Here is a 26,012-nt window from a genome sequence, read left to right as displayed (position 1 = left end):
TTGGCTCAGAGTGGAGTAGGGTATTCTCTTATTTTTCTGTTTGAAAGCTGTGCTGGTACTTGTGCATCTCAAGAGGAGTATTTCTGCACAGTGAACTAATGCAACCATTTGCCACTTCTGTTAATTGACAAGACTCTTCTTTTCTCTTGCCAGGTATCCCACCAAATATTTCACCTCTCACCTCCCCATGCCATTCACCAATTCAGGGGACCCCTGCCACAAGTCCTACTGGAAAAACATCTTCTGTGTCATTTCCAGACTCTACAGACACTGACACCAAGCAGGGCTTAAAGCCACACAAAGTCTTAACTTCTTCTCAGAGTGCGCCTCCCCTGTCAGATCCTGTTATCAGCCCCTCTGTCATCTGCAGCAGGTAAGATTGTAATTTGACATGAGTAGGATTAATTTCACATTGTTCTCATAAACATGGTCTTTTGGCCCACATACAAGATTTTGTGATTTACTGCAGTATTGTGTATTGACATTTCAAGTTTGTAGTATTTGACTTATTGTGTAGACTGATGCTACAAAACTTTTAAAGTGAAGGGGTGTTAGCTACATTTATTGCTTTTAGTGATGTCAAATGGACAGTCTGATTCATAAATAAATTCTTTGCCAGTGATTTGCAGATCCCAAAGTTGGATTTCACGTTAACAACCTGTGTTTTTTACACCATGCCCCCTAATATGAATAGTCACCTTCAGGTCACAGGCCAAGCCTTCCACAGCAGGCACCTGATGTTTGATAGAAAAAATCTGACTGCGAGGGTTTAAAAGATTCTGGCCTGTAGGCTTCTGGTAAAGATGTACCAACAATCCCTGAAGACTACACAATTTTGAGCATTCTCTCAGGAGGAGCTGGTGCTGTGTTCCCTAGGCAGAGTCAGATTATGTAAAGTCAGGATTTTTTTTCAGAAATCAACTGCAGATAAATTCTTTCAAGTACTAAGAGTTAGAGTTACACAGTTTAATTTCACACTTTAAAGTGGCCCTTTATTAGATAACACAGGCTGATCCTGCTTTGCAAAATCAGCATTTTGGAAAGAAAGTTGTTCTGCTTATCTTCTCAGAAAGGATTCAGTTGCTAAATTATATTAGTGGAGTTTGCAATATTTGTCCAGAACAGTGGGAAACATTGGTACTCTTAAACCTGTTCCAGTGCCGTTTCAGGGTTACCTTACTCACTAGATGTCACTTCTGGTCGTAGCAGTGAGTGATTTGTGATTAGTGGCCAGCTAGTGGCCAGCACGTCATCTGAGGCTGGGTTAAATGCTGTCAAGTTTGACTATCTTTGGAAATGGTTTTTCCCTTCTGACTCCAGTCACGTGGCTGTGGATGTGTCTCAGGACACTGCGTGCAGGGCAAGGAAGGGGGTGTGAGAAAGTCAAAACTGAGACTGCAAGTTTGCTCAAGTGAGTCATCCTCACTGCAGTTCAGACTGGAATCCCAACAGGCTTTTAAGATGGGTTTAGGTAACTAAATAGAAATTTAAGTGCTTTTAAAAGTTTTCCAAAGTATAGCAAAACTGGGACTTGGACTGATTAATTTGAAATGAAAACTGTATTACACAATAGAACATAACATAAAGGTGCTACTGTCTTATTAAGCTGTGTCCTTATTACTACTTCAACAAAATATTACTTTCACAAGTAATAATTATGTCTGGAAGCCTTCTATTAAAGAGAACAGTTAACAGTTGCAATAAAAATGTCAAAAAAACCAGTGTAAGGTTGTTGTAGATAGTGATGAAATATATTTTCTTCATATGTGCAAACTTTGATTTCATTGTAATCACTGGTAAAATGCTCATTAACTTTTATGTGGATGCTGTCTTATTGGATCTGTGTAGGTTGTATAGCATATTTGGGTTTTCAGTTTGCTTGTTTTCAAAAGCTTAGACTGTGTAAGCATTGCAAATAGTTACATTGCTGACACAGACTTTGTTGTTGATTATTTGAAAAAAAAATATTACTTAAAATATTATGGTGTAATTTACTAATAGAATTGGCATCTACTGGTGCTAATGGTCACTCTTCCTTTAAGTCCCTGTTGAAAAATTACCAGCACTGTCACATTTCTAGCCATTAGTATATAGATGTGTCAAATCCACAGATATAAGCTGAATTTACAGCACACAAATAATGCGCCCATTAGTAATGTAGACACAATTAAAAAGCAAAGTCAAAACAAAAAAATCTCAAATACCAAAGAAATTAAAGGGCTAACAAGTTGTGAGAGTTAAACTAAAACACTGGAAGTAAATTTTTAATGTCTGAGCTTTTGCGTAGTAGGTTGGTAGCCTTCATGGTGTACAACCTGCTATGTTTACTGCCAAAACCCCTGCCTTGCTGGGGAGCAATGCCAAGTCAGCAAACTTCTGCCACCAGCAAACCAGTCCCACCCCCTACAACAAAAGAGGAAGTGAACTCTTGATGGGTTCCATGTTTTAAGTCAGATCCACCCAGGCAGTGGCATCAAGATGGCAGTTTTACTGTACTTCTTTTTTACTGACAAGGTGAAATGTGGTAGGACAGCACAGTTTGAAGACCACAGTAAACAAGAACATACACCAGGCAATGCCAGTAAAAAAGCTTGTAAGTAATCATGTATTAATTCTGCTTAGTGGATGAGGCAGGAATCCTGTGCAAAAAATATTAAACAATCCTGAAGTTAAGGAGGGTATTATAATGCCTGTGCATGAGGGGATTGAGTTAAAGTTGCGTGGGCACGTTTACTTCCAACACAGAGTAGATTTCAAGTGTGCTTCTGGGTAGCAAAGTAATTTTTTTTATTTCAATACAGTGCTTTGTGGACCATACATATTAAATCAGTGTGAGTTTGCATATGTTCAGGAAATAAAGAGGTGCACTCATAGTGATGCAAAAGCCTTGTGGCATTACACCCAATCAAAGGCTCTCTGTCACTGATCTTATGGAAATCACAAGGAATGCGGGACAGAGAAATTAATACTTTTTTTCGTCTTGTTTAGCAACCTGAGTGATACATGATTTATTTGCTTGGCTATGCAGTACAGGTATCATTGAAGACAGATTTGCATTTTTATTTAAAAGTCTTTCGGGGATTCATTGTGTTTACAGGGTGTATCAAGCTCCAGGATGTGTTCTGGATGACCCAGTCAGAAGCCCTCTGGCACAGAATTTCAGCCATTTTTACATGTTGAACTTAAAATGGTACAAAGTTTCTAGTACAAAGTTTGACCAATGAAAATAATTTTGTAATAGTTGCTTTTCAAAGGTAGTTATATGTGAGATAGCCCTCAAAATACTGGCTCAAATCAGAGAAAGAAGTGTTAAAGTGTCAGTCTTTTGGGGACAGATTTGATATAATACTGCTAAATGAGATTTTAGATTTGTTATGTTCTCTCATTTTTTCATGATACACCACTGTTTCTTCAGGTCCTAGACTCAATCATATTGGGACATTATAATTTGAAATGTTCCAGCTGGTATTGAATTCACAGTTAGGGCTTAAAGGGAATCACACACAAGGAATAAAGCTTTTTTACTGGAAGGGAAGAGCCAGACATTTGAAAGGGCCATGATATGGTGATCCCTCCCAGAATATATTTCTGTTCTGGGAATGGTGAAGCAAACTCTGTCTTCTAATTTCATTGGTATGGATATCAGATCACTCACCTCATATTCTGTCCAAAATGCCTCCTTGGTTCTTATGTACTTGGTATGTTGTCACTTTTATAGGGCAGCTGGAGTACAGAACCAGGGGATATTTTTTATTTTCTTTTTTTACTGATAAATTTAGAGAGTAAAAAATTCATTTAAAATGGAAATCACATATTACAGGCTTACTCTTGGCAACACAAATTTAATGGTGGTGGCAAGTTAATTCAAGGTCTTTTTGTATTTTTCTCCTTTTATTTTCCTGAGTTCCAATATAATTTCAGCTCTCTCTTGTAGTTTTGTCTGGAGAATGCACCCTGGACCATGGCTTATACTGTATGACATAATCTTACAGTGTCAGCAGGAAATCATTTTACATAATACTGTCTGATGTACGTGGTTCTCTATATTGTGGATATTTCTTGATGTATTTCAGCTGTGGCAGACCCTATAACCAAATAGAAGCTGGTGATGGGACACTAAATAGAAATGATGCTACCACACACACCCTGAACAGAACAGGTAATTCTTTGTCTGTCAAAAACACCTTGTTCCTTCAAATGCAATAATGAAAGGTCTGTCATAAAGGGAGAACATATGTAGGTGAGGCTTTGAGGCTTCTAGCCTTTTTGTATTTATAACATGTACAAAATGCTAATGAAAAATGGAGTTAAAATATAAAAGAAATATGGTTTCCCTCATTTAACTTAATCAACATAAGTAACGACCCTTAAAAATATTTTTACTCTTCAATCCCTGGTCCCGTTTTTTACACTCTGCAGGGTATATGCCTTTGGACAGATTGTCCAGCTTCAGACCCAGCCAAGCAGCACATATGTATTATGAGTCAGAGATCCTGTTGCTGTGATTCGGAAGGTCACGGGGTGCCTTTCGTGGAATTCTTGCCGTTCCCACACCGAGCTCTGTGGTTTGTGTTGTAGATGATCCCGCGCAAGCCACTTCTGACTACGAGACCAACAACAGCGACAGCAGCGACATCGTGCAAAACGATGACGAGACAGATTGCTCCAAGGAGCAGACACGGAAGGGATCTGTCTGTAGGTCCTACACACCTGAGACCATCATCCTGCATCCCTTGACACCACCTGAGGTAGCTTGTCTGAGTCCCACTCGCACAATGGACTGAGTGTACGCTGATACGGAGTGGGAAAAAAAACCAAACCAAAATTGAAACCTGTCAAAAACCCACCCCACCCCCCAAAAAAACCCCCAAACTCTAGGCTGTCTAAAGATTGTGATCATGGTTTTAAGCAACGATTGCAGCAGGAGGATTGACTTTCAAGAATGGAAAGGAACCATTGAAATGTGTGAGGGCCGCTAAGCACTGGCCGCTGATGAAACACTAACCATCCATTTTGATGGATAAAAGTTTGGGAATCTAGCATTAGGCATTTCTGAAATGTTTGGCCCCTGTGTTAGTTTCCTTTAAAGGGAATGGGTTGGAAGGAAGAGAAATGATCTTCTCTGACTAGCAGCATGATAAATAGTGTTCCCATTCAGCCACTTCAGCTTCTCAATGGGCTTGCAGTCTTCACTAATAATATATACTGTGCTCCTTATTTTAAAATAAATGAACACTGCTCTGAGGGTGCTGCAAGATATTATTATTGGTACATGCCTTAAACATAAGAACATTGCATTGTGGTGAACAAGGGATGATACAGCTGCTGTGTTCAGCTGTAAGCTTGGTTGAGATGCAGAGGAAAAGCTTTGTTTAGTTACATTTTCCACAGTTCGTTGTACAACTGAATTAATAAATTTAAGTTGGCATGAGCTCTTGAAAAATTTACTGTAATCTGTTGGAGTTGGACATGCTGAGAGAAGACATTTTGCTTGAAACGTTTTGGCATTTACTCATCTGCAGTTTCTTAGTAAAATGTAATTCTAGGAAGTATACAGGGAGAAATGTGAAAGGAGGGGCACAATCCATCTTTTTTTTGCAGACCTTGGAAACCAGGTAGGTTTCAGTTTAAGAAGCAAAAGTCTTCACTTGGACTGAGCTCCATTAGCCTTGGATTGTAATGAATGAGAAGTAGAAACCAAGAGCTTTTCCCTCTGCACTGCAGCAAATTTTACAATGGAGACAGATTCCCTTGGAAATGAATGAATGATTCCCATGAGTGAATGAATGAATGTGTCTCATGGATAAGTTCAGACACTGATGTTTCATATACAGAATTTCCTATTCATTCAAGTGAAACACATTATAAAGGAGAGTGACTTGCTGCAGGGCTGGTAGAAATGAGGACATCTCCGCTGAGCTGAGTAAAGTACCATCAACTTACAGATGATGCTAATGGGATAAGAGCATAATGTTTTGCATGAGATGCTTCACTGAACTAACACTCCTCTTTATTCTGATTTCTGGCACAGGACAAGCCTGTACTTGCTCCTGAGCCTCTGGTTATGGACAACCTGGATCCCCTGATGGAGCAGCTAAATAGTTGGAACTTCCCAATCTTTGATTTGGTGGAAAAAATTGGAAAGAAATGTGGTCGGATTCTCAGTCAGGTGAGAAGTGTATCTTGTCTGCAGTGTCTACCTTAGAATATTGACAGATTTAGACACAGTAGTGTTAAGACCCATTGTCCTTACAAGCTGGTCATCCAATCATGATCCCTGTCACCTAATTCAAAGCTGACAATATGAACTCCATCTCACTACATTCCTTACTTTTAAATGTCTGTGTTTTTTAATTTAAAAATGTGAAAGGGTAAACCACACACCTATTTTGCCTGCTGCCCTCTGCCAGTGAGTTTACATAAACATTTCTGAATATTCTCTTCTATCTGCAGAAGGTGCTACCACCCCTTACTGAGTTCTGGGTGAAAGGATTTCTCATAGGGTACAGCATGGGAGGGCTGAACAGTAAATATGTACAAACTGGTGCAGGATATACAGAGCTTTGTTCCTCTTTTATACAGGAGATTTCAGTCAGGCTATGCAAGAGAGCAGGGTTTGAGGAAATGGGAGGAAAAATAGCCCTTGCTATATTCCTTCATTTTTAAAGAGTTAGAACTTTGATAGAAAATTCCTATCATTATTACATAGGGAAGGCTGATTTGCTATGAATCAGGATGGGAGAGCTTGCTAGTCTTTCTTGCAGTTATGAGAACTATCAGGGTTTTATTCCTTCCTAGGAGTTGAATACAGTTACTGACACAGCCTGTCTGTACCCAGCAGGATTAGTGTCACTTCCACAATCAGTTTCCTGGCTGAACTTTCTACTCTGTTATGCCCCTTTTCCTGGCACATTGACAAATTAGCCATTTTTACTTATGGAAGAATTGAAGATTATTAAACAGGAAAGGCAAATAATTTTTATTATTATTTAGGGATGGAAGGAAAACAAGCCCAAGAGAGTCTGAATGAACTACTGCCACTTTACGAGGCATTATGTAGTGATGAGTGCTGGAGAGGAGAGATAAAGTTAATTAGTACAATAAGGGACAATTAACACCCCCCACAAACACAGAGGTTAGTGTGTCAGGCAGATCTCAGTGTAACAAGCACCAGAGAATGCTGTATCAAATCACAGTCCCTTGGTGGTTACCTGTTATTCAGCTCTATTCAATTATCCAGTGGTCAACAAGGAAAACCATGGCATGAATTCAAATGTCTTCTGTTGTCTGCCTTTTAGTGTTCTGTAGCTTGGCAAACAGCATCTGTGTTTGACCAGCCTGCCAAGTCTCTAGGTTAATTTTAGAGAAATAAGCAAAGTGTGGCTGGATGTGGATATTGATATAAATTCAGTGATGGTTATTGAGACACTTTTGCACTAGACAGTGAGTGTGTGATTAAAATACTCTTCTGGATCATATTGGTCAGGTTTTTTTCTGATAGCATAGAATAATAATAGAAGAATAAATTAAACACAAGGCCAAAACTTTCTTTTAAAGGCATGACTAACCAGCAGTTTGGGTGATCCAAAATTTGTTCTGGTTTTGCATGGATATCTCTAAAGATTTTAAGCACTTTATCAAGCTGCATGGAGTTCTGTGCCTCTGGGGACAATTCCCCTGTGCCTCCCTCAATTTGCTCTAAAGCTCCACATTCTCTTTCTCAAAATCTTCTTTTTGTACAGCTTCTGAGGATGTTATACACTTCACAGTGTCACAAAATGAGGCCTGTAAAATAAAACAGAGAAGCTGTAATAAATAATATTTGTGATCAAAATTCAACATTTTCTGTAACAGCTGTTTATAATAACTCCCACTCCCTAACAGGAGAATGTAGCAAGTTCAGCCTGGTTCATAAAACATAGATCCTTTAGTTCTTTCCCCCACCTACTCAGATATTTCTTATGAAATTACTCTCAGAAATAAGGGAACAAAAATAAATCTTTTTTTCCAGCCAAAAGTCCTTTTTTTCCTTTTGTATTTTTTAAATCCTGAGATATTTTAAACAAGGGAAAACAAAAGGTCTAATGATTTATTCTCTGTATTTATCTATTAAATGGACTCATCCATTAAAAAAAAAAAGTAAATTAACAAGCTGAATTAACTATGTTTGTCTTGCTAGGTTAAATTTATGGGATGGAACAAAGCAGAGTTGACACGTGCCTCTAGGGATGCGTTCAGTTTAGAAAGCAAATGCTGGCTTAGCATCTTTAAAGCTGCTTGAGATGTCTGTTTCTTCTTTTCGGAATGTTAAATTGATTTAGACATATAAAAATACCCTAAACCAGTCAGTGACCACAAAAGCATCTTTGCAAAGTACAGTGGCAAGCACTCTAAATGTGCATGATAGGGTTTGGAGAGGAATGTACATTCAGTCTCACTTCAGTCACACTTAACACCTTTCTCACTAAAACCTGTGGAAATTAAACTTATTTGGCTTGGAAAGCAAATACCATGAAAAAAGAATAGGCCGAAGTCAAGGTTTAGCTTTTACTGCTGGGTCCATAGAGATGAGAAGTGGAGGTGCTCCTAGGTTGGCAGTACAGGGGCAGGGTGGCATCATTGCAGGGCCTGGGAGCTGGTCCCTGGGTGGTGCCAAGAGGATTGTGTGCTCACCTCACTGTCACACATGGCTTCTGCAGAGAGAAACTGCAGATATGAAGGAGAGAGGGAGATCAATCCTTGGGGGATGTCACCACAGAAGGTCTTGTGAACCAAAGACAGGTGCCAACCACTTCAAAGAAGCACACATCTGAAGAAAGCAAATACAGGAGACAAAAAAGGAGTGCAAGAGGTTTGCCTGCAGACAATGAGAAGGGACTTGCTAATCTAAACTTTGCAGGAGAGCCATTCCTGTGTGCCTGCAACAGCCAGGAGATGGGCTACATGTGAATAACAAACCCTGTTTCCAAACCAGCTTCCATTACAAATCATGCAGAAGTGCTTGTCCTTCTTCAGGCAGCACTGCCAGAAATATCTGAGTTATAAATGATTCAGTCAAGCATTAACAATCGTGGCAGAGACAAGCAGCAAATGGAGGCTGGAGGGAAGGGGCAGTGTGGGGCACCCACTGCCAAGCACCTGGCAGCTGTTGGTGCTTCCCTGGGCTTGTCCCTGGAGCAGGGACCAGACCTTGGCTACAAGGGCACCGTGCTCAGCCCATGGGATTCTAACTCCCAGGATGCTCATGAAAGAGGATGCAGGTTGGGAAGAACAGATTTAAAAAGACAGAAGGATTTTAAAATGTTTAATCCAGAACAATGAATAAACAAAGGTGCACAGGTTTTTTTTTGTTTGGTTTTTTTTAATGACAGAAGTTAGGTAGTTGGCTTTGTGGAAGATAGCAATGCCCTTTTTTCCTCCTTTTGCCTTGGCCCTACCTCTGCCTTGTCTCCACTTTCTAAGAGAGAAAGACAGAAAAACAACCAAGATGTACAGATGAGTTTCTTGGCTGTGGAAGAGCTGTTATTCATAGCCATCACAGTCAACTTTGCTTCTTTTCAGTTCTGGAATTACCCACCTCTCAAAATCCAAGGGAAGGAAAAACATGCTTTTATGACATGCTTTATTTAAGATGCCTGTCCAGTACTGCTAGTACAGAACAGTAAGGTTTGGTCATGCAGAATAATATTTTTATGCTTCCTCTTTTTATACAGAAATATTTTGATGGAAATAAGAAGCTTACATTTCACTGATACAAAACTAGAATGTAAGATTCCTCAACTCTCTGTAGGTGAAAGACTTAAGCCATGATTCCAGATAGATAAAAAGTGTTCTATGCAGATTCTAATCCAAATTATACATAAGGTCACTTTCTTCACTCTGCCTCAGTACAGGAGGGTCCCATGGGGTTTTCAGAGGGTAAAGTTTTGCCTTCTATAGGCCCTACCTTTTATTCTAAGCTCATGTCTTCCAGAGCAGGGTAAATTATGGTAGCAACAGAAGTAAGAGCTGAGGCCACCAGCAGAACCCCAACTATCAGATATTAGTCATTAGAGGGTCATCATAGATGGGGTCAAACATCACACTCAGCCTGTCTCTACATCATCACTGCCCCTTGTAATGCTTTGCCAGAGCTGGTTCACATGCAGATTTTTCCTGGTAGGGAATGACTGTGAGGAAAGGCATGGGGAAGATCATTAATGCTGCAAATTCATATCCTTTTTTTCCTGTTCTTACTGTAAAAATCCACAGCGGAGGGGCATTTGAAGTTTATGTTCATTAAACTTTAGGTGCAACTCACAGGTCCCAATTTATATACACAATATACAGAAAGAAACATTTGTGGGTAGATGTTTGATTTAAATTCAGGTGTAAAACACAAAAGGTAGTTTGGAACCATTTCTTATCATATAGCACTCATCAGTCCAAATGTGCTTCAGACTGCTTGGCTCCAGGCAGTTCATTACCAGACAGATGGCATCAAAAGGACAGAACAGCTAACAGCAGTAAATAAATAAAGAAGCTGAAAGGCTTTAGGGTCCAATTTCTGAAAGAAGTGAAAAGGTCAGGCAGTGATTTTACTGTGCCCCATTGTTTTGTATGTCAGGTTCAAACTTGTCTTCAGAGGTGCCCCTTTTGCAGCAGCTGCTGTCTGCATTTCCAAGCATTCGTCTTTCCTGAACACCTCCTCACTGATCCATCCCATTCTCCCTTCCAGTATATCCTCTCCTGGATATTTGCAGTCATCTTTCCATGCAGGAAGACTTGAGGCATCTCTGCCTCCTACGCCACTTGCTGCCTCTGGAATCCTGTTTAAGTAATTTTTTCCATTTCGCTTCCAAAATGAGAGCAAAGGAAAGGAGATAATGCATAGAATCCAAATAGTTACCCCTTTTGTCAGTCCTTCACTCGTTTCCCACTTTTCTGTGAATTAAGTCAAGGATTCTCCTTGGAGAAGTTTGTGGGGAAGACCTCTGAACATCGTGTGTGTAGGTTTCTGAGGTGCCTGCAAAATTTCAGGGAGGGCATATGTCTGAAAGGAAGAGAAGAACATCTGGAAGGGTGTAATGAAGGAATGAGGAGGACTGTTTGGTACTGATAGCTTTTCTGTCTGGCTGTGTAGCCACATTCCTATGGAAATGCAAATAGCTGCAGCTATAGCTGGATCAGGTGAACTTCAGAAAATACCACTAGGAAAGAAGGTTTTCATGGGGTTATTTGACCTAAGGAGATTTATATCTAATTTTTAGAGGTTTTCTGATCTATTTGGCAACATGGGGTCTTTTGTTGGTTTTTTTTTTCAGGTATCATACAGGCTTTTTGAAGATATGGGACTGTTTGAAACCTTTAAAATACCAGTGAGGGAATTTATGAATTACTTTCATGCCTTGGAATGTGGATACCGAGAGATACCTTGTAAGTAAAAATTCCCAGCACGTAATGATGCTTCCTTAAAGTTTTGAGGATTTTCAACACACTTTAGTATTGAAGCCTTTCTTCTCTCGTTATAGCAGCTGCTTTTTTTCTTCTGCTACATCACAACCAAATGGATGGTTCTCTAGTAAGAGGCTGGTGCTGAACTGCAGCCTCTCATGGTTTGGGGTTTTTTTCATGTATTTCGTGTTTCATGTTGTTTTATAACAGTTCATGGCATATTCTCTCCAAGCCAGAAACCACATAAAGCCATCAGGTAAATACTGTTTACTGATGATGCAAGTGTAGCCCAGTGTCCCAGCTGGAGTTTCTTGAAAAATTTACTCCTCAAAAGCAACTTGGACTTTTATACAGTAGCAGTGCTGTGCTACCAAAGGAGATGAACTTTCTAAAGCAGACAAAGTGTGCCAAGTACATGAGTGCACCTGTTCTTCTGCAACTATGTATTGATACTTTTTTCAGTGGTAACCATTTATTCACCAAAAAACCTGCTTTCAGTGATCCTCAGATTATTTACTAATTCAAATCCAATTTACCAAACTACTTCAACTGGAAAAGACAGTTGTTTTCCAAGGGAATAGAGGGAGTTATTACTTCCTTTTTCAGCTGGCAGATAACCCCAGTGTTGAGGAACACAGAACATGCTGTTTTCTTTACAATCACAGAAAAATATATGAAACATCATTCTAAGTCATATAGTCTCTCTGTCGAAATATTAAATACCAATTGGAACAGCTACGGTGGGAGGGATTTGAGGAAAGTTGCCTGAAATGCCTCCCAGACAGGTGCTTTGGACTCTCTTCTGGGAAAGCAAGAGACCCAATTTCGAATCTTTCCTTGTGTTTGAACCAGATCAGGGACTTGAAGCAGCAGATTATAGCCTGAGGATATTATAGGTAGAAGTCCCACTGTCTGTCTGTCCTACTGGAGCCATTTCTTTTCGTTTAAAATATTTAACTGGTGTCTGGAATTTTTGTGAATCTAGCCCTTTATTTAATTGTTTTCCTTAGGTTTGTTTTGTTCTTAGGAGAGCGGAATATTTTGGCTAATACAAAGTTAATTTACCTTCCCGTTTTTCATGTCTGCGAAGAGGTAAAACCCAAAACAACTCTCGTGCTCTTGATAAAAGTCTGTTTTGCCTCTGCTCGCTTGACTGGCACGAGATACCCACTAGATGGTGCTGATATCCCTCTGTCGGAAATATCCTTCCCGTTTAACGGAGGGGTCCTTTACTTTGCGTCACAGATCACAACCGAATCCATGCAACTGATGTTCTGCATGCTGTGTGGTACCTGACAACTCAGCCCATCCCGGGGCTCCCAACTGTGATTAATGACCACGGGTCAGCAAGCGATTCAGGTATATTTATGTGTGCAAGTGTCTGTGTTTTGTTCTTGAAGTTTCTGTCATAAAATTTACTGTAAGAAAGCCAAGAATTGAGGATTGCTTGCAGTACTTATTATTGTATAGACTTTAAAGTTCAATAGCACAATGGATGTTGGAGGCGTTCAAGTATGTTTGTGTAACTTTGGAGAGAATAGAATTGGTCCTCCAAAACCTAATAATTTACATTTAATGGTGTGGGAATGCAAGCCTTTGTGGTCATGTATAACAGCATGTATAACAGATCTTTGTTAACATTTGGGGGGTTTTCTTGGCAAACTGTATTAATAGTGCTTTTCCATGCTGCTTCAGAAGGATTTTAAATCCTTAGCCCCTGCATTGCTTTGCTATTACAAAATTGCTGGGGCATGCAGGTAGTGTCATGCACTTGCTGCTGCTTGGCTGTCATGAAGTGTTTTTGCCTTTCCCCACTGCCTCCAAAGAGACTTGTTACCATTTGGCAACCAACTTGCAAGACCAATCTTCTGCTGCTTTATGATTGCTTATTATGGGAAACTGTTCTTTTTGCATCTTTATGTTAACTTCTCCAGGTCAGCTGTAGCAACTACTGGAACTATCTGTGTTTTATGGAAGTTCTCAGAGAGTTACTATAAAAGCAAGAGTTTTTTCTGCAGAAACCACTTCAGTTTCTGCTCTTTTGTTGTTGTTGTTTGTTTGTTTCTTTTTTTGATTGGTTTTGGTGTCTCTATGGCACACACATATCATCTGTGAAACTCTTCATGATGTTTCGATGAGGTGGGAAACGTTTTTACCCCTGGAAAAATTTGTTTGCAAGGGTTGTTGATGTCTTTGTAAGTGAGGTGAAAGAGGTGGAATAACAGGGGTTGAGTCTTGCGGCTTTTTGGTGTTTGTTATTTGAAAGACATTGTTAGACTGCATGCAAGATCTATTCAAGCAGATTAAATTAGCAAATTTCACTCAGTATCTGTCTCTGATAGGTGTGTTCAAGCTGCTTCAAAAACAGGCTGGTAAAAGGATTATCAAAGTCTAGAACTTTGTATTGGACTAGTCTATATGATAACTTTGTATTGACTAGCCTAGGTGAAAAAAATTAGAGGAAGAAGTGGGAAGATCAAGCTTCAGCATGCCTGTGAATCCATGTCTTAATGCTTGTAGGTTACAGAGTTTGAGAACAGGTTCTGCTGGATGGCTGGAAGATCCCCAGGTGGGATCAGAAATGGTTCCTTTCCAGTTGTTTGCCTTATTGCACTGGATCATGCACACTGTATCAGAAAGCCTGGAGGCCAGGGTGCTTTCACTCTGCTGCTATGTATTGTAATTTTGCCCCTCCTCTCCCTGCTTCGTTGCTTCTATCTGTTTCAGTAAGTCACTGAAAAAAAAAGCGGTGAGGATGTTTTTATTGTTTTAATTTATTTATTTCTGCTCAGATTCTGACAGTGGAATCACTCACGGCCACATGGGTTATGTGTTTTCGAAGACATACACACCTACAGATGACAGCTATGGATGCCTGGCTGGCAACATCCCTGCCCTTGAACTGATGGCTCTTTATGTAGCTGCAGCCATGCATGATTATGATCACCCAGGAAGGACCAATGCCTTTTTGGTAGCAACGAGTGCTCCTCAGGTAAATAGATCTCAACCAGGGTTGCTGTTAAGTTTGGAAGGTCTTGATAACAGGTTTTCCTTGCCAGTGGTGCCTGTGGCTTCTATTAAGCACAAGTCTGCCAAATATTTTGAAACAGCTTGCCAAAGTGACAGAAATAATCACTTCACTTGGGGATTGCTGGTAAGAGTCTTCTTACATACCCTCAGTTAGCAGAGCTGTTAAGAAAGGTACTGATAAACTCTGTCAGGAGAAGCTAAAGCTCTGCTGACTGATACAGCATCTGTAACTGTGAAGTAAGGGAAGAATTATTCTACCCAATAAGGCACAGAAAGATTAAAATAAAATAAAAACTTGTATAGTTAACTGCACCTTGCAAGTTAGTCTGTGCATGATCATACCATATTTTCTGTTCTTTCTATTGAACAGCTGCTATCTTTTATGGAAGTATTTTTTCACTATGCATCTATCAGGGAGGAGGGGAGTGTGGAAAATAATCCCAGTTTTATAAATGTAGAATTGAGGCTTGCCTAGGGTGTCTGCTATTAGTCCTGCCCAAATCACATCCTCAGACCTTGAGGAATTCTTTTAAAATAAAACCTCAAACAAACAAAACGACCAAACCTGAACCTCCCTCGAGCATCTGCCCCCCACGCCAATCCCGTTTTTGCACTGCTGGGATTTTGCTAAGATGTTTCTCAGCTTCCCATTGCCCACCTTGCTTCCACAGGCAGTGCTGTACAACGACCGCTCCGTCCTGGAGAACCACCACGCCGCTGCTGCCTGGAACCTTTTCATGTCGAGGCCAGAGTACAACTTCCTGGTCAACCTCGACCACGTGGAGTTCAAGCATTTTCGCTTCCTCGTCATCGAGGCAATTTTGGCTACTGACCTGAAGAAACACTTTGACTTTGTCGCCAGATTCAATGCCAAGGTGAGGTTCGGGTTTGGGTTTCTGGTGGATGGTCAGAAGAGATTGTGGTTTTGGCCACAGCACAGCAAAAACTCTAGAAAGGCTGCTGTGTTGCTGTTTCCTCTGATTGTCCTTTTGACTGCCGTAAAACTTCTTTCCTACTTTCTTTCAAATGGGTAAACCCCAGAGAAGGGTCACTAAAGATCTTTCCTGCGCAGTCCATTCAGTGAGTATAAAATCACAACCCTGGGAGAAACTATTCTTAAAATTCATTTACTGTTTCAACCTAACTTTTTGGAAACCACCTCCTATCAAGTCACTTTAATAAACTCCATCACCCATCAAAGCTGTCAACATGTTAACTAGATACCTGCATTTGGAGCTGGTACTGTCTTCTTGTTCCTTGTGAGAAACACACCAAGAACAGTGTGTTTCTTAGCCAGGACTAGGACCTCCTAGCTGATTTGGTGATATAGATATTTTCTTGTGGTATTACTTTGGATGGACCGGTATGCTGAAACTTTGAAGCCTCCAGATGTACAACTGGTTTTCTTTTCTATTTCCCTGTAACATGTCTCTCTACATTAGGCTTTAAGAAGCTGTAAAGAAAGGCTTTAAATTATTGTCCAGGGTAGACAGAAAACTGATCTCTAGATCTGTAAAAGTCTGAGCTTCTTCTGCACCCCTGCTAGTCATTTCCCCAAACATCCAGTAATGTCAGGGGGTGTTTCTTTAGGTCTTAATTTTAAACTCTGGGATCATTTTCATTACCCTGATTTCCTCATAAAGTATTGAACAGCATTGCCAGATTATTGTGTGTCAGGGCTACAATGACAATAAAGGATTTTAGGCTATCTGAATACATCCTTTGAATTTGGCAGCTTGGACCGAAACCATCACTTCTGTCAACATAAGTAAGGAATGAAAAAGGACAGGCTAAACCAGTGATTACTGTGGTTTTGTCACAAAGATTAAATGTCTTAACTGTGGAAGAGGACAAGCTTGACCAAAGTACTAGGTGTAAACTGTAGATATTGAAAAATAAACTTGTCTTAAATCAACCAGTCAGCACAACACTAGGTGTAACCGCTGTTGTAACCAAGCAAGGTGATGCCTGAGACTGCAGCTAAATAGGAGAACAGCCACATCCTGCCAGCTCACTATAGATTTGAAAGGACATTTATTAACCTCCTTCTCTCTCCTTATTGCTTGAATAGTCAAATGGCCATGCATAGACTAAAAGTAGAAGAGAAGGTGCACGTTAACCAGTGCTGGTGGCTGAGTCTGGTTTTTCAGCAGTAATCACTGCTTTAAAAAGAGATTATTTATGTTTGGCTGGCAAAAACTCTTTTCTACCAACATGGACTCAGAGCAGACCTGAAATGTTCATATGTAGGGTGAAGGTGCTGTAACTGAGAAATTAAGCTCTGAATGATCCCATTATTGATTAGGTTCCTGAACTGTAGTTTAGTGTATTGAGTCTGTGGTCGGAGTGACACTTCTGTACTGAAGTCAGTGTAAACCTGTGTGATATAATCGTTCTCACACTGGAAAACTTGCAGTCTGGAAAGCACCACCACGAAATAGTGAAGGAAGCTCACTGTCTGACACTTTGATGATACTGATGTGTTGGAGCACTCACTGCACTCTGACATTAATTATATTGGACCACGTACACCAAAAGTAAAGCCCTCATCACGTGGGCTCACTGCTCTGCTGACAGAGGATGTGGAAGTTTCATCCAGTCACAGCACAACAACTTTCTATCCATTTTCAACTATTGCAAGCTTGGCAATTAAAGGTTGTGTTTCAAGGAGAGATTTGAGCTTCGGAAATTAAGTAGACAGTAAAAGTTATCCCCTACCACACTAGGAGATATTTTAGGAATAAAGGCTGAGATGGGAAATTGTGGCTAATGGCAGTGAAAGTTGTATTGCAGACCTTTTGGAAATGTAAAAGGCTGAAGTGCTCAATGCTTTTGCAGGCTCAGTCCATGTGGCTAAGACCTGGCTTTGTGAATTCCAGGTCCTTGGAGTGGGTGAGAAAGTCTGGATTGATGAAGACTTATCCTAAGGGAATGGCATTAGTTAGGAAGCACTTAAACAAACTGGACATAGACAAGTCCATGGCACCTGATGGGATGCAGCCACGTGTATAATTACCTGATAGGCAGAGTAAAGCCAAAGAGGCCAGACTCTTCTCAGTAGTATTTGGTGACAGCATAAGAAATGATGGGCACAAGCTGGAATACAGGAATTCTCACTTAAAAATAAGAAAATACATGTTTCCCCTGATGGGGATTGTACACTGGAAGAGGCTGCCCAGAGATGTTGTGAAGTTTTCCTTCTTGAAGATATTCAGAATTAAATTGGATATGATGCTGAGCAGCTTCCTCTAGCTGGGCCTGCCTTGAGCTGGGGGGTTGGACTAGACTATCTCCAAAGGTGCCTTCCAACCTTAATCTTCCTGTGATGCTTTGATTTTGTTGTGAGAGGTATGGTAAAAATAGAGAAAAGGAAAAAGGTAGGAATAAAAGGTGAGTTCTTGGGCCGAGAAAGTTTTGACTAATGTCAACAACTCAGATTTTCAGTTTCTAGTAAATATGCTATGTTTCTGTAGTGACCTATGAACAATAAAATTCTAACCTCACAGGTTTACTATTCTCGCTTTCACTGTGTTAACAAATATTTTAGTACCCCTGTGCTAATAACTTGGTGGATTTTTTTTTTGTTTGTTTTGTTATGGTTACAATTTCCCTTGTAAGAGAGGGCATATTCCTCTGTATAAAATTGTGCAAAGATGCACAGTTTTCAGCTTCACTGGCTGACATCTTTTGGGGATGTTTCCCTGATGTCTTCTGAAGAGATGTGAGTTGATTCTATGATCATACACTGGTCCAGAATCAGACATGTGAATAAACAGTAAAATGTAACTAGTTCTGAGCACTAAATAAGATCACTTGTTTCATCTTCCTTTCTGGACTAGGTTGAAAGTTATACTTCACCCAGTCAAACTTTTGCTCACAGAAGATTAATTTGTTTTTCATAGCATATTGCATAGTATTTTTATTTTTTTCACAGGCTGATAGGTAAGGGATTAGACCTAAGGGACCTAAGCACTGCATTGGTTTGGTATAAAACTTTGAGGCTCCAAATAAAATTTAATCCAGGAATTTTAGGACTCTTGGAACATTTGGATTAGATCTTATTTTGAAAACGAAGCTGGGAAGAGTTCTGAACAAGTGGGAAGTTGTTGCTTTGTCCCTTCTGAAATGCAGCCAGAGGAAGCATTGCTGCTGCAGTGTTTTTGTACAATAACTCTTTGGCTGAGCACTTCCCCAGAATGTGTGGAATATAATTACCACTTGTCTTTGAGAAGAATCACAGTCAGTTCTTCACCTGTAGCAGGACTTTTAACCTCTAGCTAATTCCAAGCTCTGGGAAAAGGAGCTGTGCTCACTGGGCATTCTGGTGTCTCAGGAGAAGTTCATGGAGAGCTTGTGGAAGTCCTTCAATTTATTGCCTAGTGAGCTCTGAGCAAGAGAAAGTCTCAGGTTCTGCTCCCTGCTCTCTGGGCAGTTCCATGTGTTTTGGATACACATAATCACTAGATAAAATACATAAGTAAACATCCTAGGTCATAGGAACCCATGGAGGGAGTTTCCAAATCTCTAATCTTCAGCTACCCTTGGGTAAAATGACTTGTCTTATTTAGGATAGAGATACTGGTCTTTTAGAAGACAAATAAGTTTTGACTTCCTTGTTGCTGTTTAATTTGTCCTTTAGCCAATGTGCTGAGGAGGTACGTACTGCTAATGAAACACTTATGTGGAACTATCTTTGCAAAACCAGCTCCCTCCACATCTTTGAGCTGTAGACTGAGTAGCAACAATGAATAAAACACTGTTTGGGTGTCACCTTTGGGTGTCACCTTTGGGGGTTCACACCTTGTGGTGCCTCTGTCAGGGCATCCCGGGGCCGCTTTGAGGGGCTGGATTTCTGGTGGAGTATGGAATTGGGGAAAACCCGGACTGGATTTTGCCTGGAGTACAGAATGGGGGAAAACTCAGGCTGGATTTTGTCCAGAGTACGGGATGGGGAAAAACCTGGACTGGATTTTTGCCTGGAGTATGGAATGGGGGAAAATCCGGACTGGATTTTGGCCAGAGTACGGAATGGGGGAAAACCCGGACTGGATTTTGGCCAGAGTATGGAATGGGGGGAAACCCAGACAGGATTTAAAAAAAAAAAAATTAAAAAAAAAATGAAGAGTTGGACTTGATGATCTCAGAAGTCGTTTCCAACCCAGCTGATTCTATGATTCTGTGAAATAATTTCAGCCATGCTAGATTAAATAGGGAAATAAGCTTGTTACCTGTGTCTTCATGCTGCAATTAAATCAGCATGGCATTTGATGGTAATTTATCTTTCTACACCAATTAGATATTAACTTCTTGGAAAATGTCATGGAAAGATTGCATTTTTTTTGTTGTCCTAGCAAATACTGATTTTCCATTGTTAATCTCAATGCCCTTTGCTTTTCACCTTTTTTTTTTTTTTTTTTTTTTTACATATTGCCCTACAGCTGATTGCTAATTTCAGCCTGGGGTTATGCTTGTGATTTTGTTCAAAAGCTAAATATATTGTGCAATATCCCAGGGCTGAACTTCCTCTGTGGATGCATCCTTTTGCCCAGGATTACTGTCATGGTTTTCTTTTTTCTGTCCACTAGGTGAACGATGATGTTGGAATTGACTGGACTAACGAGAACGACCGCTTGCTGGTTTGCCAAATGTGCATCAAACTGGCCGACATAAACGGGCCTGCAAAATGCAAAGATTTGCATCTGCAGTGGACAGAAGGCATCGTCAACGAGTTTTATGAACAGGTAAATAAATGCATGTCCAAAGTGGTATCTGTTGGTTGCATGTCTGGTGTTAAACAGCCCTGGAGCATGATAGTGCTGGTGATGAGTAAAAATCATAGAGATAGGGGAGAAGAGGATGGCTAGAGTTACACTAATCCATCCTTTTGCTGGACCAGTAAAAGTCCCTTGTCACTGAAGCTTCTGCTGTGTCCTTGAAGACCTCTGATGATGATATTTGTACAAGGCTTAACTGTTTTAGTCTATCCATACAGTGGTCATGGTGAACAAGTGTTCCATTACTCTTTTTTTTTTGTTTTCAGTCATCATGTCTCCCTTTCAGTGTTTTTTCATGCAAACTGTCTTTTCATCCTTCCTTCTAAGTCCTTTGAAGATATCAGCCGGTTCTCATGGCTCTCTTCTGCAGTCACTCCAGGTGTCTCACACTTTTATTGACACATGATCTCCAAAAGTGGACACAACATCCTTGTTGAGATGATCTAAACAGAGCAGAGGAATTATTTTAGCTTCCCAGTGGGCCACATCTCTGTTAACACACACACAAAACCTTTATGGTGCTGAGCACAACTGTAACATTGACTTTCAGTTTATCACAAAGTCCCTACACATTGATCCTGACTCATTTGTTATTTTTTAAGACAACACTTCCAGCTTTCAGAAGGTTTGTCAGTACAACTGCACTAATTATGCAAGGCTCTGGTGATGGTAGCACAAGGAAGGAGGACAGCCACAGATTGATTTACAAAGACCTGGGAGTACAGCCAGGCACTGGTCCTCTCTTTCTAGGTGTAAGAGAGCCCTTAATTGAACCTTTTCTCATTATAACCTATTTAGCCCTGCTGAGTGCAAGGGTCAGGGCTGTTCCCACACTATTCCTCTGTTTCCTGAGTGGGAACATATTTTGAATGGGCTAGTTAGGTTAAACTCCACATCCTGTCTTTTCCAGATGAAGCAAACAGACGAAATCACTGAACCAGACATCCCACAGATTTCTTGGGGAGGCTGTGCAGTAACTCGTAGTCACAGACTAATCCCTTTTAAAACCTTTTCAGCTTCCTTTAAATTTCCTGCACTTACAGTTTGGAAAAAAGACAAACAGGATTTACTGCTGTCTTCTGGAGTATGTAAAGAAGTGGGGAAAGGGACAAAATTCAGACATTGACCTGAAGCTCCTTCATTTATTGGAGATCTGAGAAAAAAAAACAAAACAAACAAACAAAAAAACCAACAAAACCAAACCAAACAAACAAAAAACCCCAAACAACAACAACAACAACAACAAAAAGTAAACCTTACATGTATTACAAATATAGTTGGTTCCATTTTTCTTTTTGTTTTTTTCTTAAAGAAAGAGAATATGTCCAAAAGCAACCTTCATCTCCCAAATTTCCTTTCAGGAAATGCTTTTCTTCTTCGTTACAACTGTCCAAATGAATTGTACTTCACAGTCCTGGTGATGATCATACCTTCCTTATGTGGGTGACTGCTGCATGCAGACAAAACCTGTTAATTAGATATAATGATATGACTTTCCTTTAATCCAACATAAATAGTGTCAGAGGGAAGTAACTGCTCCAAGTGTTGGATAGTGAATTAAGCTTGGGAGGATACATGTGTGGGAAGATACCACATTATCTGTTCCACAACAGGAATCTGGGTTATTTTCCATCATTCAGAAATGGGACTCAGAACATTTTCTTTTTTGGACTTACTTTTGGCATTAAGAAGGCTAAGTTAGATTCATTTAACCTAGGTTAAAATCTGTTTTTCTTTCATGTGATATGCTACGAGAGGTGTATCAAACCATGTTCACCAAGCTTTTGATCATCAGATTTTTTCCAAGAAGGGAAAAGTCTTCATATTCTCATTTCTAAAAGGGAGAACGTTATGGAAAGTTTGAATTTCCTTCTCTTCCCTTCACATGCTCAACATACTTGTTTGAAGACAGGTTAGACATATTAAATAGAAACAAAAAACACACTGCAAGACTTTTCACATAATAAATCATGTTTTAGCAGAATATGAAAAAAAGAACTTGTAAACATTTCAACAGTCAGCATTCTTCCCACTACTGACAGCTCACAAACAGGAAATCTCACATTATGTTGCTGTAAAGAAGAGCAAGCTGCCACCTCTTAATTTGTTTGCTATTTCAAGAATGGATGGCATGTTTCAGTGTTTTGTCAACAATGGCATTTTGTATCTAATGATTGAACATAACATTTAGGAGTGGGTTATTAAAAAAGCAACAAACAAAACACAAGGAAATGAGCCATTTGCTATATGCTTCAAAATGTAGCTCTCATTCTTAGGCCTTCACAAAATACAGATTCAGACACAGTTTTGACTAGATACAAAGTCCATGACTTTTGGGAAATTTACTTTACAAGGAAATAAATATTGGCAATCTGTAAAGTGATGGAAACTGAAAATTTATCTCCAAATTCTAAACTATGTTCTCAAATATAGAACTCTGTATTGTATTAAAGCATTAATTTAGATATCAAGCTTGATTAGGTAAATTAGATTTTTTTCTTGGGGAGATGACATCTGGTCTTGTCATGTCTACTCAGCTGACAACTCAGTGATGTCACCAGAAGGTTTGCTGTGAGTGTATCAGATTTGGTTGTGCAATAAAGTTTTACTTTATTTTACATCATGAGAGGAGAAAGAAAAAAGTCTTCCTCTACCTTCCATCTACCCTCTCTCTCCAAGAAAAGCTAACAAGAAGCTTCATGGGAAAGATTTACTGCTTTTGAGCAATCCTTGCTTTCGTAGGGATCATTCTTATAGTCCCAGGAAACTAATACTTATGACTCAAACCCCAAATCTCCATGCTGTGTGTAGTAAGGAAAAGATTAGTAAGAAAACTAGTTCAGTGAGATAGCCTGTGCTTGTAGAAGTTCAGTCTCGTTCCATGTAAACAGGTGGCTGCCTACAAGGTTACTGGGAACTAAGAATCACAAAATCAGAAGGGATGTTTTTTTAAATAATGTGAAGAAAGAAATAAAATAAAAACTTCCAAATTTTCACACTGGCAATGTAAAGTACAGGACAAGGGCAATGGGCAACATTCTACACAGCCATCAATTCATCCTTGATCAAAAACATCCTTGATCAATTTGCACTGTCACAAAAAAAGAGCTGTAACTTTGATTAACCATTTGACATGATGGCACTGTGGCAATGTCATGCTGGCGTGCTATAGAAGTGGCATTGGAGTTCAGTTGTTTTTCTTTCATCATTTTGAATTGGTTGGATGTGCTTTACCTTTTTGTGACACAGTTTTGTTTCATTTACTTCAGAGAAGTTACTGCTATTTTTCCATCTCCAGGGTGATGAAGAGGCCAGCCTGGGCTTGCCAATCAGTCCTTTCATGGACCGCTCTGCCCCTCAGCTGGCACACCTCCAGGAATCTTTCATCACTCACATTGTGGGACCACTATGTAACTCCTATGACTCAGCAGGGCTGATGCCAGGAAAGTGGATAGAAGATAGTGATGAATCAGGAGACACTGATGAGCAAGAAGAGGAAGAAACAGCAGAAATGGAAACTTGTGAAAATGCTGAATCCAGTAAGTTGTTCGCGCTTATATTTTTCAACAGAATGAGTTCCATATTGTGACCAAAAAACTAAGCAGAGACTGTGAGCTGGTCAGGTTCAACACAGGCCTCTCCAGAGTGACAGTGAGTCTGTGCTGTCCTTGGAGGCGCTGGCTTGTAGCCAGTTATGTTGGTAATGGAGATGCTCCATGGTTTCAGAACCGGTGCAGTTCATATCTACCACTCATTTCTACCTTCAGTTGAGGTTTCTGGTGGTGGATCACCCATCTCTGCATGAGGGCTTTTTAGACTCTTGCAGGACTGGTGTTAGTAGACTGCAACAATTTCACTTGAATAAAAGATGGTTTGGAGAAGATTTTTCAAGGCAAACACTCATTGTTTCCATGAATTACCATGAAATGAGGGTCTGAGGTGCTGGTGCAGTAAAAGAGTTTTTGACAGGGGAAGTATTTTAATGCAGACCTGTCCAAGGTAATATGTGGAGAAGAGTGACAAGAGAATTGGCTCTGAGCATGGCTGTGTGATGTACTGGGAGCTGAGTCACTTGGCCCTTCTGGCTAATCAGTAACTAAAGCTGATAGTTTCCTGCCTCTCCTCCAGAAGGAACACGGTGCCAGTACTTGTCATACTGAGAGGAAAGCTTTTTACTTTGAAAGGAGATTCCAGGCACTCATGGGAAGTGATCTTTAAGAGAAAAGACTGCAACTGTAGACCTATTTCTTTTATCAGTTTAATGCTGCATGCTTTACCTTTTTATTTCTTTCACATTCTTTCTCCCTCTGAATTTTCTACTACGGTTCTTTTATTTCCTTCCTCTAGGTCATCTTCCTCTCTCTCCCCTTCTAGGAAGCACCAGCCTTAAGTGTGCTAGTGAAATATCGATAAAGAGCTTTTTCTTTTAACAGCCTCACTTTTTCTGTTCTTTCCCACACATTTTCATGCCCTCCATTACCTGACTATCATTCCTGTTTTCTGCTGAGGAAACTGAGAAGCGGAAAGAGTTGATGATTGCAATAAGTCACATGAGCAAGTAAAGCCTATGTCTCCTGATATACAGAATCAACCTTTTATCTCTAGTAAAATCCAGAGGTATATGGTTTGTATTTAAGGAATCGTTGCTGTTGTTCACACACACACACACACACACAATTGCATGTGTGTTAGGTTTAGCAGGTTCTCATGCACTAAAAATGTTGTTGAGAACAGCAAACATTAAGTAATATAACACACACAGAGGTTGATTTTAGCACCTTAGGATCTCTCGGTTTTGTAATGGCAGGCAGAGCCACATGTTTGTGGCAGATTGGCTTTTATGGAATTGCCTACCAGAAGGAAAGTGTATGTGATAGGTAACCAACACAGACTTCAAAGTCTGAAATGTTTATTGCTGTATTAAAAAGAAAGATGAAGGATGTTCTCATATATCCAGTGGACTGTCTCACCTTTAAAATCCCCAGTTTCCTTTCATCCCATGTCTCTGTATACTTATCTTCTGTATCACCGCTAGCAGAGTCCAACAATGCTTTTTTCAGGTTAGAAGCACTGATCTTTATTAACTGTTGTCATATTGAAAACAGACATGCTTAGTTGATTTCTGTTTTCCTTTTTAGTTTTTTTCTGTTTTCTTTTTCACATTCTACTCTGCTATAGAACTTTACTAGTCAGCCTGGTGTTTTTAGGCTACGGTTTTCAAAACTTTAAAAATGAATGTATCAGAAGCTGTGAAATATCCAACAAATTCTTCCTACTTCCTCCTTACCAAATGTGGGCTGCTAATCTTCACAACAATCATGCCAATGTGTTACAAACTGTTTTCTTCAGGTTCCCTAAATTCTCTGTGACTGTGGGTCTGAATCAGGAATCTACGACATATTTTGTGTCAATATAGGGGGTTTACAGGTCTTAAGAAATTTATATAATGATCAACAAAATTTTGGATGTTCTAAACTTTCTCAGTGAAACAAAATAAAAGGTTGAAATGTCAGATGCATAGATATGAAGAGTTGTATAGATGTTAGTAAAGATCTTTTTCTTGATGGAAAGGTCTTTCAGGCAGATAGAAATATAATTGCAGCAGAAAACCCTTCAACTAGGTCCTGATAATTCACTGAAGCAGTTGAGATAAATTTAAGAGTTATAAAACCATAAGGTAGCTTGAAATAATATTCGTTACTGCACAGGAGCATGTACTTTCACTGAAGGTCTCATGCAAGTATAAGAATTAAACAGTCTCGGTCTTCAGGTATT

General features: G+C 39.8%; 1 protein-coding gene across 2 annotated transcripts in view; it reads left to right on the top strand.

The window, feature by feature from the left end:
- The window catches only part of PDE3A (phosphodiesterase 3A), a 242,609-nt gene that overhangs the window by 205,671 nt on the left and 10,926 nt on the right, over positions 1-26,012 (top strand). For both annotated transcript variants that reach the window (XM_032688570.1, XM_032688571.1), the window contains 10 exons: positions 154-373; positions 4,074-4,159; positions 4,579-4,748; positions 6,032-6,169; positions 11,304-11,415; positions 12,679-12,792; positions 14,226-14,425; positions 15,135-15,338; positions 20,049-20,204; positions 23,536-23,776. In XM_032688570.1, coding sequence (XP_032544461.1) covers positions 154-373; positions 4,074-4,159; positions 4,579-4,748; positions 6,032-6,169; positions 11,304-11,415; positions 12,679-12,792; positions 14,226-14,425; positions 15,135-15,338; positions 20,049-20,204; positions 23,536-23,776 — 1,641 coding nt within the window. The remainder of the gene's footprint in view (positions 1-153; positions 374-4,073; positions 4,160-4,578; positions 4,749-6,031; positions 6,170-11,303; positions 11,416-12,678; positions 12,793-14,225; positions 14,426-15,134; positions 15,339-20,048; positions 20,205-23,535; positions 23,777-26,012) is intronic.

Source organism: Chiroxiphia lanceolata, chromosome 5, assembly GCF_009829145.1.
Source record: "Chiroxiphia lanceolata isolate bChiLan1 chromosome 5, bChiLan1.pri, whole genome shotgun sequence".
Taxonomy (NCBI): domain Eukaryota; kingdom Metazoa; phylum Chordata; class Aves; order Passeriformes; family Pipridae; genus Chiroxiphia; species Chiroxiphia lanceolata.
This window is presented reverse-complemented; position numbering and strand designations above follow the sequence as displayed.